Below are 17809 nucleotides of genomic sequence, written 5' to 3' on the forward strand. Positions count from 1 at the left end.
TAGCTGGGGTCCTTCATGTAGAGCAAGTAAGTCTGGGCTGATCCAGGAAAAGCCAGGTTTTTTCTGGGAGTGGGAAGCTTTTTTAAACCATAACCTCCAACCCTACCTGGCTCAGGGAGAGAGACAAATCGCCTTCAGTCTCGCAATCGCTGCCAAAATGAAGGAAAGCCATCGATGCCAGCCCTGCATTATAAACACTAGACCAGTCCTTCCACCTCAAATAACACAATGTGCAAGGGCAGAACAAAGGCCATGGACGGATGTAACCCTTATGCCGGTGTTAAATTATGCTAGTGGTGTAAGAGAAGCTATACCTCTGTAAATTTAAAACTGCTTTCATTTTTCAGGTTACGGTGGTTTTCATTTATGCTCCTATCCATGTAAATCAGAACAGCTGATACCGGCTGCAAAGCAGCGAACCCCCCTTCTGTTAAAGTGCTTTAAAGTTATATCTATCTACAGCCTGAAAATGCCCCAACCTTCATGAATCTGTATCTATTTTCCTTCCCTTTTCAGTGAATAGACCCGAGCATTTAAGGCCCTTTGTAAAATACTATGAGAGAGTGTTTTATGACACAGAAGCTTTAGAACAGCTGCATCAGAAGTCAAAAAGAGCTGCAGAAGAGCATGAAACATTGATCCAGCTGGAATTCCAAGCCTATCAGAGGTGCGTGGCTCCATATATTTGTGTCCAGGGTCTGTACTGAGGCCAAATCCTCTCTGATCTAAATCATTAAATACTGCAGTGCTACAACAAGCTGAAATCCAGCAGGTATGTACGGCATGTACAGCTAGCACATTATCCTATTATGCTTCGTTTCAGATTGTGTTCAAGTGATCCATCATCATTTATATTGCAGCACCTGGAAGCTCCTGTCAGGGACAGGAACGTCCCGGTGCTAGGTGCTGTACAAAGCCCACAGGAAACAAAGATGGGGCCTGCCCCATACTGCATAGGCCGTATGAGGCAACAGCCACTGTATAACAGGTGGCTAACAATGGTCAGAAGCCAGGAAACCCTAAGGCAATACTGGCCACATGATAGGCAGGTTACAGCCCCCTCTGCTCGCTGACTGGTTGCTAAATGTTTTATACGCATCTATAATGGAGGCAAAGCTTACACCACTACTTCTAGTACTGTGGATGAGATTTGACTTCCATTGTGTGGTGACAGCAGCTGGTAGAGGGGATAAGCGCAGAACATCTTCCGAGGTTACAAAGTCCACCCGTTCATCCATGTTCAGGTAGCTGGGCTGTTAACCGAGGTCAAGACATTGTCAGTAGTGAACCGCTGGATGTTCAGCACGTGCTACGTTGAATTTAGTAAGTTCCCCCCCTTCTTTGTTTGCTGCTTTCAAAACTTGTCCTGGAAATGGCACGTTACTGCTTGCGCAGCTCTGTTACTGCAGCGAAAGGAACACTTCATTAACTCCAGGGGCCAAGCTCTGGTTCCAGATGTGAGATATGTGAATGTGTTGAATCTGCAATATATTCTGTGCCTGCCAGTTTGCCAGCACTTTTTCCCCACACTTGTGGTTGGAATTATTTATTTGTGGGCCCTGGGACAAACAGCACTGGAGCTGAGTCCCAGCCAAGCATCTTGGACATACCTGTGACTCCATATGCCAGGAGCTACAGGGCTGGTTTGGCCTTTTGCAGGACTCTGAACTGCATCTGTCACAGCACAGAGTTGCCTGGGGAGTTCAGTGGCCGAGGCGAGCAGAGGGAGGGGGGAATTGTGTGAGCAAAGGGGAAAAGTGACTTCTTCCAGTTGAGGCTACACATGATTTGGGGAAGTGGCCAGATACCATGGTGATGGACTGAAGAGGACAGAGCTGTTCTAAAAGAAGTTATTGCTGATGGCAACAGGTGAAAGCTCTCGCACTCTTCTCCACAGCATAGAAGGCAGCAGGAGATGGAAGGTGTTTAGACCAACTCCAGGTAGACACAGTTATTTGGGTAAATGCAATATCTTTTATTAGACTAATTGACTAGTTGGAAAAATTGTTCTTTGCGAACTTTTGGGCACAAACGCCCTTCTTCAGTCATAGGGAAAATCTGCTGGTGTTAATCTTCTCTCTAGGGTCAAACAGAAACTTAAGCCAAAATGCAAGTCTGTGAAAATGCAAATGCAGCAGGGGTATTGGTTATAGCTGTGTTGGTCTGAGGACATAGGCAGATAAGGTTCTTTGGGTAAATATGGTATGTTTTATTAGACCAACTAAATAATTAGAAAAAAATGCTCTTTGCACAGCAGGGAAGATCAGAGGGGATAGGACTTAATGGGTGTGAGAGAGGTAGGTGTGTGGTGGGCAAAATTCCCCTCTTTTGTCCCCCCCCCCCCCCCCACAACCTACCTGTTTCACGCCCATTAATGCCTATCCCCTCTGATCTTCCCTGCCACACATTTGCATTTTCACAGACTTGCATTTGACATATTGGCATAATCTTCTATTTGACCCTAGAGAGAAGACTATAACACCAGCAGACTCTCCCTATGCCTGAAGACTGTGCCCAAAAGTTTGCAGAGAACAATTTTTCCAACTATTCAGCTGGTCTAATAAAAAATTTCACATCTACCCAAAGAGCCTTGTCTGCCCGTGTCCTTAGACCAACACGGCTACAATCAACACCCCAAAACATAGACCAACTCCAGGCATTTCACTTCCTTTCCAGGACCTTCAAGCTGAGGCTGAGCAGGGACACGAGTGCTTTCACCAAGGACTTTGAGATCCAGGTCAAGGACAGCTTGAAGCCAGGAGATGTCTCTTTTATTTACTCTGGAGGCTTGCACGGTAAAAGTTAAACCTGCTGCCCTGAGCATGGACACTTCCCAGTGAGAATAGAGGGACCATTAACAGTTCACCAAGCCCCCCAGACAGCCTGACCCTTTTCCCTGATAGGGAGGGACACGAGTGTTCAGTCTCAATGCCCTGATAGCATTTGGTTCTTCCTAGTTATCAGGGTGCTGGTTTCTTTGATGTGGACTCCCATGGATTGAGACCCTGCAAACTCACTACATGGAGCCCACAGAGCATCAGACAGGCATTGGCAATGAGATGGACCCCTTCTCTGGTTTATGTATTGCACTGCCAATGTGGCTAGAAGCTGACTTCCAGATGTGTTCAGGGACATGAGCTCCATCCATGGTCTCCTGGAGCTTGGGGGCAGTTGCTGGGGACCCTGCAGGGAGATTGCCCCTTCGGAGAGCAGGGAGCCCTGTGATTTGCCATGCGGTGATCGTGCGGCTTCAGAAAAACTGGCAGCCAGAAGGGCTTCGCTTTGAAGCAGAGCCTTGAAAGTGAGGGAGGAAGGCGGGTATCTTCAGAGCCTGTTGAGCATCTGTTATCACACAACATGTTTGACTCATGGAAGTTCGGTGAAGCAGCATGGATGAGTGGGGACACTGCAGGTAGGTGGCTACTTTGGGCGGCGTGTGCATAAAATGGGTGGAACATGGCCACATCCCCTGCAGCAGCTACTAAGATAGCATTACCAGGGCTACAGGTAACAGGAGCGGGGCCACCTCAGATGCTAAAAATTGATCAATATCCAGTGGTTGTTAACCCCAGACCTCTTCTGTAACTGGTAATGAAGATGAAAGCCTCCTTCTCATTTGCCTGTACCCCTGTGCCGGCAAAACAGATGAGCCTGGATCCTTCTGCCATGGGTCTATCCACAATGGCCTTTTCGAAGGGTTCATCCGAACCAAGAACGGCACTTATTACGTGGAGTCTGCCGGAGCGTGCACCAGCACCCACACCTCTCCAGGTCACTCTCTGATCCATCATGAACGTGACATAGGTGAGTACCAGACTCTAGCACAGGTCTTTGGAGTGACTGAGGTTTATAAAAGAATATTTTGCAGCTCAGAAGTAGCTATTGCCTCTGCTGTTTGACCTGGCATTTCAAATGCACCTTACATCTGCTGATCCCAAAGGTTTTTATAAACACCGAATGCAGCAATCAGGGCTTAGATCTCTTTCTGACTATTTGTTGTGTTTTGTACTGAGGCAAAGAGGTGAAATGATTCATCCAAAGCCACATAGTGAATCAGTGGCAGAGCAGGGAATAGACACCAGGACTCTTGGTTTCTAGTGTCCTCAGCTGGAACTGAACCCAAGAGCCCTGATGCCTGATTATCTGCTCAAATCATGCTAGGGTTATTGTTGGGAGGGAGTTAGAAATTGCTGAAACGTAGAAATCATATAAAAATATGGATGGCAGATCATCTGAGCTAGTGCTCTATCAAGGCAGGATCATCCCTGCACAATTCTGAGGTCTCTCTGTGTGACATCTGAATTTTCACTCTAGATTATTCCTTGTTGGACGATCCAGACTCTGCTGCCTTGACTGAGAGAGCACATCAGATCCTGCAACATTTCCAGCAGGAGCTAAAGTTAAAGGTGAAAAGAAATGGTAGAGAATAGTTTTAACTCAAAATGAAACAAGTTGAAGCAATGAAAGTACCATGAGGAAAGGACTGCATGGGACATTGATTGGTTCTGAATTCACTGAATAACATGCTGGTGGGCATGGGAACTCAAAGGGCTTTGATTCTCCGTCACGGAGCTCTTGTGCCTCGCCACCTGCTATAGAGAGCGGGAGATGGAAAAAGAGGCTAGATTCTATTTACTGTTCCCAGAATAAATCCGATTTCCCTAAATGTGGGTATTTTAAGTGTGTTGGTGTAGCCGTGAGGGTTTAGAAATTATGTGAGAGGCCTAAATTTGGGAGAAGAATTGGGTTTAAGGGGAAAGATAAAAAAAAATAAAAAGATTTTGGGACATCTCCCATTTTCATGAAGTTTATAGTTCTGGCAAGATGTTGACACATAGGTAATATTTCTAAGCTCAGCAATTCTCTGTATCTGGCTCTAAATATTGGTGACTTCAATGGGACCTGCATGAGCATGTGTGTAAGAAGTTGAGCATGTGCATAAGACCTTGATGTTCCTCCCTGAAGCTGCTGCTGCTCCATTTTGCCCTGGAAATTAATTATAACCCAGAATATCCCTACACACTCCAAAACTTTTCTGTCAAAAAAAAGGGGGAAACCCTGGAGAGAGAGAAGAGGAGTTTGGATTATTCTAGGACATCCTGCCTGCTGCATCTGCAAGTTGATTACTTGTTCTACCAAAGATTTGGCACCACAGAGGCAGTGGTTTCTCAGGTACGAGTATTAATTGTTACTGTTGTTGTTCCTTCTGCTATTCGAAAACAATGATTGGTGAATGTAATGTTCCTTAAAATACTGGTTTGATTGGAAAAACTCATCACTGCTGTAATGATGTCACGATATTTGAATGGCATCGTGGATCCCATTCACTCCCCCATCTCTCACACAGTATGGTAACACTGGAGAAAGGTAGAAGGAGTGAACTGCTTGGAGAATCATCAGCTTGTGTCAGGAATTATGGGGAAGGCACTGGATTTGGATGCAGGTGTAGTTCTTGGCTCTCTCGGGAATGCCCTGTATGTCCTTGGAGGCACCATTTCATCTTTCTGGACCTCAGTACACAATCTGCAAAATGGGGAGTAATAATAATACCTCTGTGTATTTAGGTTGCTAACTCTGTACATAACACAGAGATCCACGGGCCTTATTAAGGGGTTACTTGCTTATATATAAAACTAAAGGTTCATTACCATTGTTGTTAGGGTAAGAGTAGCAAGGAGGCTGTCTGCCTTGGGGCTCCTTGTAGTAGTTACCTTTCAATTGTGACATAACCTTGCACAAGTTAAATCTTCTTTGAACCAGCTTAAGAATAACAATACCTCTTGCTGACTTTTCCTCTCTGTCTCCTGCCAATTTGAGGTAGTAAGAATAACAGTCCTCCCTGGCCCTTATACAGCACTTTCCACCAGTAGATCTTAAAGTACTTTTACAAAGGAGGGCAATATCATTAACCTGATTCGACAAAGGGGGAAAATTGCAGCACAGACAGGTGACAAGAGCTGTCTGAGGTCAGCAGGAAGGTGAGCAGGAGAGCAGAGAACAAAGTCGAGGTTGCCTGCATTCCCCGCCCAGTGCTGTATTCATGACAAGTGGTTTTGTCCAATTAACGTTTGTGTCTCCCCCGCAGGTTGCCAGCTACATAAAAGCAGTGAATGCCGTTTACGAAGGAACAGATTTTGACGGTATCAGGCACATTGACTTCAAAGTGAAAACATTAAGCGTAAGTCAGTTGGGCACTCGGGTTTTGATCTCCATGGGCTTTGGATGAGGTTCTTCAGGACCCAAACGCATGCCAAGGCAGATGGATGTCTGGTTTCATTTTTCTAAGGGGTGGTTGCCTGAAGGGGACAATTTGGCTAAGGGAGTTTGCAGGCTTAGATTGCTCATTCATTTGTAACTTATAATGCTAGTGATGAATGATATTGGGTGGTTCACGAGAAACATGACTGTTAAAAATAAAATCTCTGTTGCTACATGTCACAGCAAGTGACTGGCCAGCTTGTGTTGTTTCTGCGCTGTAGATAATCCAGGAGAATAATCCTTCTGACTCCAGGGACTCGCCGTACATCGGTCCAGAAATGCTTCTGATGCTGCACTCCAAGTCCAACTGGAATACCTATTGCCTCTCCTACCTCCTGACAGACAGAGACTACAGTGGGGTTCTTGGGATTGCTTTTAATGGACAAGCTGGTAAGAAACAGCCTTTAGATAGATTTTGTGCCATATGCACTAAAAACGAAGGGTGGTCACACTCTGGTTGTAACTATAACCATGATAAGTCACCATCTGGTACTGTTATTCAAAGTCTCGCCAGTTCCTTTTCTTAACGTGAGTTGTCGTTTAGGAGTAACGTTCCTATCTTTGCTCAGGCTTTGGACCACATGACTCGAGGTCCTTTCCAGCCCTGTGAGTTTATAAGAAATGTTGTGTTTGATGCTTAGTCTAAATTTGTTTGGAAAAACTCTTCACTTTCCACTTGCTCTGGATCCTAGTCTTTACTCCTCTGATTTCTGGCTTGCGTCTCCAGAGTTTTTGCTTTTTTCTTTCTGGACTAGGTGACCTGGGTGGCATCTGCTCTAAGCACAAGAAGTTCCGGGACCAGGAGACCTCTCTGAACACAGGGCTGATCACGCTGCAGAATTATGGCCAATACTTGCCACCTCGGATAATCCACATCGTCCTGGCCCACGAGCTGGGTCACAGCCTGGGAGCCCATGTGAGCACGCGGAAGGCATTGTGGGGATAAGTGGGAGTGATGCTTAAAAGCAGAGGATCTGCGCAGATGATGGCAGGGAAGCCTCCCCTCTTTCAGGTAGCCAAAGCAGATGCTCAGCAGAGAGAACTGGACCAGTGCTGCATTTTTCAGGCCTGGCTGTCAAAGCAGATCACCAATGGGGCAGGATGAGATTAAGCCATGGGGAGCCAAAAGAGCTAAATGAAGCAGTCTGAGAGTGCAGGGTCACAGGTGATCTGGCATAGAGCACAGGTCTCCTGGGTGCAAGGCTAACACCTGGGTTAGCCATTGGACCATGCTCATTTTCTTCAGGGCTTTCCAAAGTCCATCTTTTCAGACACTTTAACGGGCTTTTTATGACTTGCTGTGTAATTTAGTTCTGGGAGGAAAAGAAAGCCTTGAATTCCAAATCCCCCGAACCTTGTAGCTGGCACTCTTATCTAGGGTTTTTCAAGCTTTTGTGTTCAAGAAATGACTGATTTTTGAAGTGTTTTATATGTCCATAGAACAGGGGCCTGTCTGGAATTCCATCTATTAAATGCATAGAACCAGACTGGTTTGTGAAGCTAATACATTGCTATTGAATTAACTTATTGGCTTCTATGACAACATCCAAAATAATCTTTGACAAAACGGTTCCAGCAGCTCTAGTAGGCATTATGTGATATTGAAACACAGAGAAGTTTGTGAAGCACGTTGAGATGAAAGAGGCTGCACTCATGAATGATGTTGCATTGTGTATTCACAACCTAGCAGGAAGTGTCATCTTTTAACAGTATACATGAATCTGCAAAGTCCTAAAAATGCCTTTTATGATCAGAGAATAGAAAAGCCCCCTTCAGGTTGGTTTGGCTCCTGTTCCACGTTCAGAGCATGCAATCTTCTGTTTCAGCACGATGAGAGTCAAGAATGTGCGCGTTTCAACATTGACACCACATACGGGAACTACCTGATGTTTGGTCATGCCACTGATGGATGGCAACACAACAATGACAAGTTCTCCACGTGCAGCATCGAGTACATCGGGAAGCTCCTGAGAGCCAAAAAGGACATGTGCTTTGTTGGTAAGAGGCAGTAATGTGTCTGAATTCTTTAAATTCTGCTGTCATTTGTCTGTGCTAATTGCAATTAGCTCAGTGATTCTTTGCTGTTAGACCTCTTAGCCTTGGTTTGTTGTGGGTGATCTCTTTTATTGAACCGACTCTATAGCTGGGAGGGATAGAGACAAACTTTCAGGTAGCAAGTCCCCTTCCTTGGGTCTCTGTAGGTGTCATTTCAGATGTAAATTATAGCAAAGGGATTTCTTTTTGTTTCCCCAAAACACTGTGGGCAGCTCTCAGCTATAGCAAGACATCAGCAAAAAGCTGAAATTATTTAGCCTGGAGAACTACTTAGATAACATAGTGATGGGTGCCATAAATGTAGGTGTGGACAGGTGGATGGATGGACAGGGGACTTGACTATTTAAATGCTAATGGGTCCAAGTGCAGATTGGACTGTACCATGAAACTGGCAGCTGGTGAATTAAGGACTAACACAAGACAAAGCACCATTGGATATTTGTAGGGAGCACTAGGATCAATTTGCTGTTCCCAGATTAGAGGTTCAGAAAGGGTTCCGTTTTATGACTAGTGACACCCCATGCTAAAGCAAAGGCCAAGCAAAATTGAGTCTTCAGGGAACAAGCGGATCTCTCCACTCCCTCCCCTTAATGCATTGCGTTGTGTAAATGGCTTGACGTACACGACAGCTTGTGATCACCAAACATCAGGTGTTTGTCCAGCCAGTCTTGCTAGTCCCATGTCATCAGCTCCACAGTCAGCTCCTGGTCTCATCATTGGATCTATTTTTCTTTCCCTTCCATTCAGAAACTGACCGTCCCATCTGCGGCAACCGGATAGTGGACCCAGGGGAGGAGTGCGATGTGGGGAGTGACATCTCCAACCGTTGTTGTTATGCAGCTAGTGAGCTGGACGGCATCGGCTGTAGGTTGAAGCCAGGGGCGCAGTGCAGGTAGGTGTCCCTAATGCCTTATTAGCTGTTCCTTCTCTTCCCATCAGACTTTGTGGGCGACGCTCATCCTATTTGCTGCAAAATGTCTCTCCTAGGATCCTGCCAGAGACACCCAAGGGCACTTAAAAGCTCTTTTGAGGGTGGCTGAGGCAGGGAGCTGTTTGTTACTTGTGACAAGTATCCCAGGGGCTTGCCCACAACACACATAGTGGCACTTGCAAGCAGGAAGCAAGGATACAGCCATGGGACCTGAGCCTCACGCTCTAGGGCCTGTAGATATGCTCAGTGCCCATTTGCAGTGATAGCTGCTTATCAGCAACATTTCCTCTACCCTGCATAGCTGCAAGGTGCCACATTCACACAGTGCTCCGTGTAACAGCAACAGCTCCTTAGGGACAACAAAGCCAGGGCACTATACCTATTGCTAGGTATTTTGATCTAACTGGATGCATAAGTGACTGAGCCACCCCTGCTAGGAGGGGCGGCTTCTTTCAAAGCCCTTCAATACCAGCAAGGTCTCCAGCCCCGCAGTGTTTGTTTTAAACTGATACCCCTATGTGTCCGCAGTCATGGTCATTACTCCATATTAATAACTCATGTGCATGACGCTCATACCCAGGAGGTAAGTCATTGCCTCGGTTCTGCTGTTACTACCGAGTTGGCAGCTTGCTGCCATGCTGTGGGTTGGCTACTTCCCCAAGCTTATCTGAACCATTGCTCCATCTCCCAGCTCGAGCCAGGGCCTGTGCTGCAGCCAGGACTGTGTCTTTAAATCCAAAGGGGAGCTCTGCCAAGAGGAGACGGAGTGCGCCTTCGCGAGCATCTGTTCTGGGCTAGCGGCTCAGTGCCCCACACCCGTCCCCAGGGACAACGGCACATTCTGCAGCAGGGGCACACGGATCTGCGTCGCTGGGGTTAGTCCTGACTGTTAATCTTGTCTGATTGGGGGTTGTGACAGCCAGTGACTTCAAGGGCTAACCCAGGCTAAATAGGATGGGCCATAGCACTGCTTACTGCATGGGTGAGGGCCTCAAAGGCTCCCCTAGAGCAGGTTCAAGCTAAGTAGCCCCATGCTAGGTGCAGTTAACCTGAGGAACTCACTGCCACAGGGTGTTTGTGAGGCAAAGAGCTCAGCAGAACTCACATAGGGATAGGGCATTTATAGCACAGGAAAGGATTGAAACCCTATAGTTTAGAGGCATTAAAGCAGCCCCTCACTACCAACCTCTCCCTGCAAGCAGGTTACTCCAACACAGTCCACTCCAGGGGTCCTGGCTTGGCCTCTGGGAGATGCAAGTACTAGACTAAGGACCTGCTGCAGACTGGCAAGGCCTGTGGCCTCCCCTCTAGCCATGGGGCATGATGCAGCATGCGCTGCAGGTGACACAAGGAATTCAGTCTGCCTGGTACCTTCCATTGGGAACAGGGCTTGGGAAGACACTTTGTCTTGTTAAATGGAGCCAGCACTTGGGAGAGTTTTGGTCCCTTGGTGAATACACCTGCTCCCTGCCTGGGACAGATCACTGGCCTGGACCAGGCATATCCCATAAATCCCACTCCTATTTCTCGCTCAATTCCCTAGCTCTGCCTCGCCTCCCTCTGTGTTAAGTACGGACTGGAGCAATGTGACTGCGTCAGCAGCTCTATGAGGGAGAAATGCCATCTCTGCTGCCAGCAACCAGGTATGCTGACTTGGGATCAGGGGAAGCAGCACCCCCTGGGGCAGAGAGAAGCATGAGGGCTGGGAGTGTTGCTACTGGCCCTACATCAAGGACACAGAAGAGGCTGTTGGTTGTAGGCAGCAGTGCCTTCTATGCAGGGACTACACAATACCCTGACACAGTTACTCCTATGGCACAGACAGGCTGGTAGCATGGTCCCATTGCACATGGGGTTAAAACCCAACCCCGCAGCTCCATTTTATAATAGGACTAAGGCTTCCCAGGGTGCTAAGGGATGCAGTTATGGACCTTGGGAGCAGCTGAGCATTAAGTAACATGAAAATCAGAGCCAGGGCAGCCCAGTGCTGAGGTGCATTACCCACTGCGTGTCCAGGCCTTGATCATTCAAGCCCTTTTAAACCATCTGTTGTAGGCCAGGCCAGGACATGTGCCAGCACGGCCTCATTCCTGCTGGAGCATTACTTCAACAGCTCACAGATCCCACTCACCCCTGGCTCCCCATGCTGGGACAAGACAGGCTACTGTGACAAGTTCCACACCTGCCGGCTCGTGGATGAGGACGGCCCCATCGCCAGGGTGAAAAACTCCATCTTGGACTTCATTGAGCTGGAGGATGTAGCGGCCTGGATGAAGGCAAGCACCTGTGTGGGGCCCTGCATCCCTGACTAGGGCTGTAGGTGGACAAGCATGTGGGGGAAGTGGATAGTTGAGTCAAGGCCTAGTGCAGAGGGGCTGGACCCAATGATCTTCCAAGATCCCTTCCAGTCTTACAAGGTATGAGTCTATGAATAAGGCAGCTCTGGGATTCCTACCTTGTGTTCCAAACCCTGCTGCTGACTGGGTGCATGACCTTGGTTAAGTTACTGGCATCTCCATTCCCTGCACCATGCAGGTGGTGACAGCCGCATCCCTTGCAGAACAGCTGGCAGTAAGGCAGTTTGGATAGCTTAGGAGCAGGTCCAGGTCCAGATACGATTCCCAAGGTAGGGTGGAAGGTACCCAGCTCCTCAGGCCGCTGAGGATTGAGCAGTGGCCTGGCTTTGTCCCTCAGAAGCGCTGGTGGGCTGTGCTTGCGATGATCCTGACTTTGGCGGCAATGATGGCTGGCACCGTCTTCCTCTTTGGAAGGACTCTCGATAGTGAAACAGGTAAGTGGAGGTTTCAAATAATTCCCACCTTGCCTCATCCAGTTCCTGCTACCCTAGGGAGTTTCAGCTCCTGCTCTGGGGAACGCTGAGGGACGTGGGCCAGCACAGCCGGCACCTTCCCCAGTTCTGTCCAGTGGACAAAGTGGAAACTTGCTCTGGGGGAGCCATGGGAATTGCCACTCAAAATCATCCATCTATCTCTTGGGGAAAGGAGAGCGGAGCCCAAGTCACACCCATAGAAAATCTGGGGACAAAACATCAGAGGTGCCCCGGTAACTAGCTGATCATGCCTGTTTCCTCCGTTAATCCCCAACCTCTGTCTCTTACTCCACATCACCATTGACCTCGGGCTTATATTAGGCCCCTTGCTGCAGCAAAGGCAGAATCCCCCACAAGTCCTTATTAATCTGCCCCAGGGACCTGCTTCCCAAACTCAAGTCTGGTGACTTGTCTAGCCTTGACCATCTGAGCAAGACCCAGCAGTCACCAGGTTTGAGTACCAGGCCCGCACCAAGCCTCTAGGGCCAGAGAAGCCACCAGACACGATGCCCTGCCAAAGCCAACTAGGAGCCTTGTGTAGTTTTACGCAAGTTAAATTCCCTGCTCCAAACACTCTCAGCACCCAGCTACTGAGCCCATTTTCACAATGGATTGTTCTCGGTCCCTGACCCTGGGGCAGGGACACCAGAGATACCGCTCTGCGTGCAACAGCTAGGAGCTCATCCCAACTGCTACAGAAGAATCACTGCTGATAGTGGTTTGGTTTTGTTTCTTTTTTACTTAGAAGAGAAAGGCACAAAGAGCACAGTCAGGGAGGCCTCAGCCAGCCAGCAGCCTCAGCACAGACGGATGTTAATATACCGTGAACACGAGGAGTTCTACATGGAAACCACGCACCAGGAGTATGAAACTATCATATAGCAAAGCATCCAGATCCAGCAGTGCTCACAAACCCCCTCACGAGTGGATCTTCCAAGAGGTCTCAGCTCATGACAGGCACATAAAAGAAGGGACTGAACTTGTCCCCAGCAACTTCTGCTGAAAAACCAGCTCTTGGGATCTAAGATTCCTGGGTTCTGCCCTCCGCCCAGTAGAGCACAATAGGAGCCTCAAATGCTTCTGTGTAAGGTTAGTCCTTCCACTGCCAGATTTGCTGAGTGACTTTTGCTTCAGCTCTTTGCAGCTCGGCCTTCTGCCCAGGTGTGGACAGAATTGATGTTCACCCTGCAGCTTGTATAGAGATACAGGTGCTCGCATTAAACTACTGAGTTTGGGTACTTTTGTCAGCATAGCTGCAGCCACATGGAAGGCAGGCTGCAACACCCACCCAAGATAGGTAAATGCTCCAAGAATAATTACTCCAGACTGTAGCTTCCACAGCTAGCCAGCCACTGGCACCCAAGCTGGTTAGTTTTAAAATTAGCTCAAGTAGGTCTTTGCAAGCCACAGTGCCTGAATTGTAGATATACCTTCCATCTCAGAAGCTGGTCTCCATCAGCAAAGTGATTAACCTTTCCTGCTTTGAATCATTTCCTATATCACCCTTCACATGTTTCAAAAAAGAATTCAAGACACCTTTCACAAGAGGCATCATTTCTTTCCTTGGCAAAAGGCTGGTCTGATGGCACTGCCTATATGCTACGTGGAAACAAGGCTGTATTAGTCAAGGTCTCATTGAAGTGAGTGAGACCAAAATCTAGGTAGATTTGAATAAGGCTACGCAATCAGTAGATTCAAAGGGGACACAAGATTGGCATTAATCAATGTTGGGGGTTATAAAGGATGGGATGATAAGTCAGAGATACCAGTCAGTCCAGTGGATTTAGCTTAAGATAGAAAAAGGCTCCTTGTCCCCTTGCATTTGCTGAAACTCTGATTATTTGTACTGGGCTTTGTCCTTGGACCAGATCTTTTAGTACGTCTGTTGGGCTGGTTAGGTATTGTAGGGTTTTGGTTTACACATATACAATTCTGAAAGACCTGGTTTCCTAGCAATCAGTGGAGATGGTAAACTTTATAACAGTGGCTAAATGCACGGGTTTAGGTAAAACTCACCCCAAATCAGGCCCTGTCCCCATTGCAGCTCCTAGCCCCCGTGGCAGAGCCTACGTGCCGACACTAACCCGAATGCAAAGGGAAGTTCCAAAGTCTTTTATTGTAGCCCTTGCGTGGCTGAGCTGCCCCTTAGAGATGCATGCTGTGCGTCATCTCGGAGACGCAGCGAGCCCTGGAGAGTGTTCATTTAGCAAGGTCCTTCACATACTTCCAGCCTTTCTGGGTGTATTCACGAGCCCTGGTGGGAGCTACAGACAGAGCCGACACGGCAGTGTGAACTCCTGCAAGAAAAGACATGGAGGGGAGTCCTGAGAAGAGCATTAACAAAGCATATGTTGTACCACGAATAATGTGGTATCATGGGTGTCACACCCTTCCCCGTTTAAACGTAATACCAGAGATCTTGGCTTATATCAAGGGAACCTTCAGTCAAGTCTAGGCCCGAGTAATTCTTGATTCTGGTGCAGTTGTTATGGTCTCATCAGTAGTCAGTGGGCCCTCCCCACCACCATTACCTACATCACTAGCCAGGGGAGTGGTGTAGCCTTTGTCCTTGGAAGCTTGTAAGTGTAGGTTTGGCAAATGTTTGGGGCAATTCAGCCCCTGTATTGAGCAGGGGGCTGAACGAGATGTCCTCTTGTGGTCCCTTTCAACCCTATCTTTCTAGGATATTAATGGGGTCTGAAGGAAGGGAGACTTCTTGGTTACAGCACAGGCCTGGGTCCTGGGTAGTCTGTATTTTATTCCTGGTTCTGACACAGACTTGCTATGCAACTCAGGCCTGGAAACAGTAAGCAACTTGTCCAGTCTCTCCTTCTGGAAAATGAGAAGCAGGTTGAGTTAATTTTCTAGATGTTTTCCACATGTGTTGGCAATGATCAGATCAAAAAGGCTGGAGAAGGGCATTGTATTATTTGGAGAAGTCCCAATAACCATCTTACATTTTCAGACCATCACAGCAGGTTAGAAGCAGAGTCTCATTGTACTAGCACTCGAAGGATTTTATAGAACTCAATTTTTAAATCGAGAACCTTCTAAAAAGGAACTCGGCACTATCACACTCTGTTGCCAATTCTACAAGTGCTGCTGTACTTGGGTTACTGGCTACAAAAAGGCCACCTGCCTTTTACATGGCATTTTTATCAGTAGATTTTAAAGCACTTTTGAATAAAGGTGGCCAAATATTATCCCCATTTTACAGGTGAGGAAACTGAGGAACTGGAGTTGCAAAGAGATCCACCCAAAGCCACCCTGAAGGTCAGTGGCAGAGCCAGGTCTCCCAAATACTAATACAGTGCTCCATGCACTAGCTCTTGCTGCCTGCCTTCCATCCCTTTGCTTCAGCGTTCAGTATAAGGATACAGCACTGCATCCTCACAATAGGATTCTAGGATAAGTTACATCAGTGACAGCAGCCCCCTTCTGCAGCAAAAAAGCAGGAGCCTTACCTTTGTTCCAGGATTCAGAGACCGAAAAGTCAAATTTTGGAGTAGATGGAAGCTGAAAGAGAAAACAAGAGGCAAAATCTCAATGTCTGGCCCATTAGCTACACACAAAGCCACTAAGCAACATGCTAAGAGAGGAAAGAGCAGAGCAGGCACCACCAGGCTTCCCGGGTCATGCTGAACAAGGCCCTCGGGCCCCGATTGTTAAAGGTATTTGGGCACCTAACTCCCTCTTCATTTCCAGGGGGCACAGAAAATAAACCGGGGCTCTTAACTTCTCTTTTACTGGCCCATCTGTAAGTCTGGGGCAGCAAGTAGCATTTCAGAAGTACACCAAAATGATTTAGATCTGAATCCACTTGGCTGCTTTTAAAAATGTCACCGTTAAATCTTATGTAAGCCAGGACTTGGTTTATTATGGTTATATCTCGATTTATGGCACTAGGGTTTTCCTAGTCCAGGAAACACTGTCCTTGCACTGCAGATCTTCTATTCTAGGGAGTCAGAGCCAGGCCAAGGGAAAACTACCTCAAGCAATTTATAAACCATGTTATTAACAGGAAGCAGCAGAGCAGGAGTGGGGTCTTTGAGGGTGGATCTGTTCAGTAATTTTTAGAGCAATAGTTCCCAACCTTTTTTACACTGCGAAGCAGGATGGGGCTGGTTGCCGCCTCCTCGGTGCTGCCTCAGCACCCAGCTGTGACTGCCGCCAGGGTGGACAGATTGGGGTCCGAGAGGGCGGCTTGTGGTATGACCTGGCAGCCAGCCCTTCACAGCCATGGCCCGGTGGCTTGGAACCTCCAATTTAGAGGCTTTCAGAGAAGGGATCAGGGGCATTATTCATCATAAAAACACCTCCCAGATCAGTGTTTCTCAACCTTTTAAGAAGCAAGTACCCCCTAACTTCTGAGAAAGCTTGATAAGTACCCCAACACTCAATTTTCCAGAGGATTTTCTATTTTCAGGCTACTGTGCGCCATATGTTGGAAGAAGGGCAGTGTATACAAGGCCGTGATATGACAGATGTCTGATCTGGTGTGTGTAGAGTCGCCAGCTTTTACACCAGGGATGCACAACTCAAGTATGTACCTGGGGTAGAGGTGATGTTGGCCAAAGTTAGGGCTGCATCCAGCGCTATGCAAAGCATGGCATGCCAAATTATTACTGGGGAATTTAAAGCACTGTGCAATGCACAGTGCACCAAATTTTTTGCCATAGTTTTGAGAGATGGAAGGGGCGAGAGAGAGAAGAAAAGAGGGTGAGAGTGTGTTGGGGTACCCGCATACCCCCTGCCTGTCTCGCATACCCCCAAGGGTACATGTACCACAGGTTGAGAAAGTATGTCCCAGATGACACGTTCACTCTCCTCTACTGTCCTCCGCAAACTTTTTTCTTGCAGACCCCACCTCCGATGAGACCTGTGGCTAGTTCAAAATCCCTTTTCCTTCCAAGGTGAAATCCCAACTCCGCTGGAGTCAGCAGCAAAACGATGCCCGTGGGAGAATCCAAATTCCGCTTCCTTCCCCCTCCAGCGAGGGGCTCCCTTTGGCTGCCCCCCCGGACCGCCCGCACAGTCCTCACCTCCCAGCCGACGTAATTCGTCCATTCCTGGATGGCTGGAGGCAGCGCCGCTTGCGCCTTGCGGAGGGCTTCGGCACCTTGCTTGCTGCTTCCCAGCAGGCCCTGGTCGTACGCCACATACACCGCGCCGCCGGCCAGGCTGCCCTTGACCACAAACCTGGGAGGGAAGCGCAGAGCGCACTGTTAGAGACAGAATCGCTCGCCCCGCGGGCTGGGAGCAGGACCCGGTGGCAGAAGGGGCAGGTCTCACATGACTTAAGATGCTATTGAAGTAGCCCCCCCTCCCCCCAGGGGACACGGGCCCCTCCCCCGCAACCCAGGGCACTGTGTCCCTGGTTATATGTGCCCCCCGCACACCTGCACTCCCCAGACACGTGTGTTCCCCAATCACCCCCCAGACACATGTACACCCCTTGACACACGAGTTCCCCAATCACGTGCTCCCCCGCACACATGGCACGCACGCACCCACCCAGGATACGCGTGTTCCTTAGTCACGTGCCCCCCTGGACATGTGTGTTCCCTAGCCATAGGCGGGCGCCCCCTTGGACCCCCCGAAGACGCACGTGTGCCCCTCCCCGTGCGCCCCCCGCCGGGGGGGGTCCGGGAGTCGCACTCACTTGACGACAGGGAACAGCCGCGACGCCATGACCGCAGCCCAAGGGCAGCGCAGCGGCACTCCCCCCGCCGCAC

The 17809-nt window shown here is 48.5% G+C and overlaps 3 protein-coding genes and 1 long non-coding RNA gene across 5 annotated transcripts in view; 3 read left to right on the forward strand and 1 right to left on the reverse strand.

Moving 5' to 3' along the window:
* LOC109294695 (disintegrin and metalloproteinase domain-containing protein 10-like) overlaps positions 1–2806 on the forward strand; it is a 9134-nt gene extending 6328 nt beyond the window's left edge. Inside the window, exons 2-3 of the mRNA XM_019513144.1 lie at positions 517–667; positions 2677–2806. Coding sequence (XP_019368689.1) covers positions 517–667; positions 2677–2806 — 281 coding nt within the window. The remainder of the gene's footprint in view (positions 1–516; positions 668–2676) is intronic.
* Positions 2807–3650: 844 nt separating this feature from the next.
* On the forward strand, positions 3651–5166 carry LOC109294895. Its single transcript, XR_002096643.1, has 3 exons — positions 3651–3804; positions 4315–4406; positions 5050–5166. It is a non-coding gene; the product is annotated as an uncharacterized LOC109294895 (long non-coding RNA).
* Positions 5167–6025: 859 nt separating this feature from the next.
* Positions 6026–13807, forward strand: LOC109294893 (disintegrin and metalloproteinase domain-containing protein 10-like). The gene is made up of 10 exons (XM_019513468.1): positions 6026–6178; positions 6480–6648; positions 7014–7174; positions 8085–8256; positions 9061–9205; positions 9936–10119; positions 10788–10887; positions 11300–11520; positions 11939–12035; positions 12820–13807. The coding sequence occupies exons 1-10, from the start codon at positions 6041–6043 to the stop codon at positions 12954–12956; spliced, it is 1524 nt and encodes a 507-aa protein (XP_019369013.1). The 5' UTR covers positions 6026–6040; the 3' UTR covers positions 12957–13807.
* Positions 13808–14171: 364 nt separating this feature from the next.
* The window catches only part of CUNH19orf70 (chromosome unknown C19orf70 homolog), a 3927-nt gene continuing 289 nt past the window's right edge, over positions 14172–17809 (reverse strand). Inside the window, exons 2-5 of one of the 2 annotated variants that reach the window (XM_019513470.1) lie at positions 17737–17791; positions 17117–17273; positions 15539–15590; positions 14172–14371 (exon numbers count right to left, since the gene is read on the reverse strand). In XM_019513470.1, the coding sequence (XP_019369015.1) occupies positions 14274–14371; positions 15539–15590; positions 17117–17273; positions 17737–17765 (336 nt within the window). In that variant the 5' untranslated portion in view covers positions 17766–17791 and the 3' untranslated portion in view covers positions 14172–14273. The remainder of the gene's footprint in view (positions 14372–15538; positions 15591–17116; positions 17274–17736; positions 17792–17809) is intronic. The other variant, XM_019513469.1, reaches the window with a different exon arrangement.

This window comes from Gavialis gangeticus, unplaced genomic scaffold (assembly GCF_001723915.1).
Source record: "Gavialis gangeticus isolate Ggan-Ray unplaced genomic scaffold, GavGan_comp1, whole genome shotgun sequence".
Taxonomy (NCBI): domain Eukaryota; kingdom Metazoa; phylum Chordata; order Crocodylia; family Gavialidae; genus Gavialis; species Gavialis gangeticus.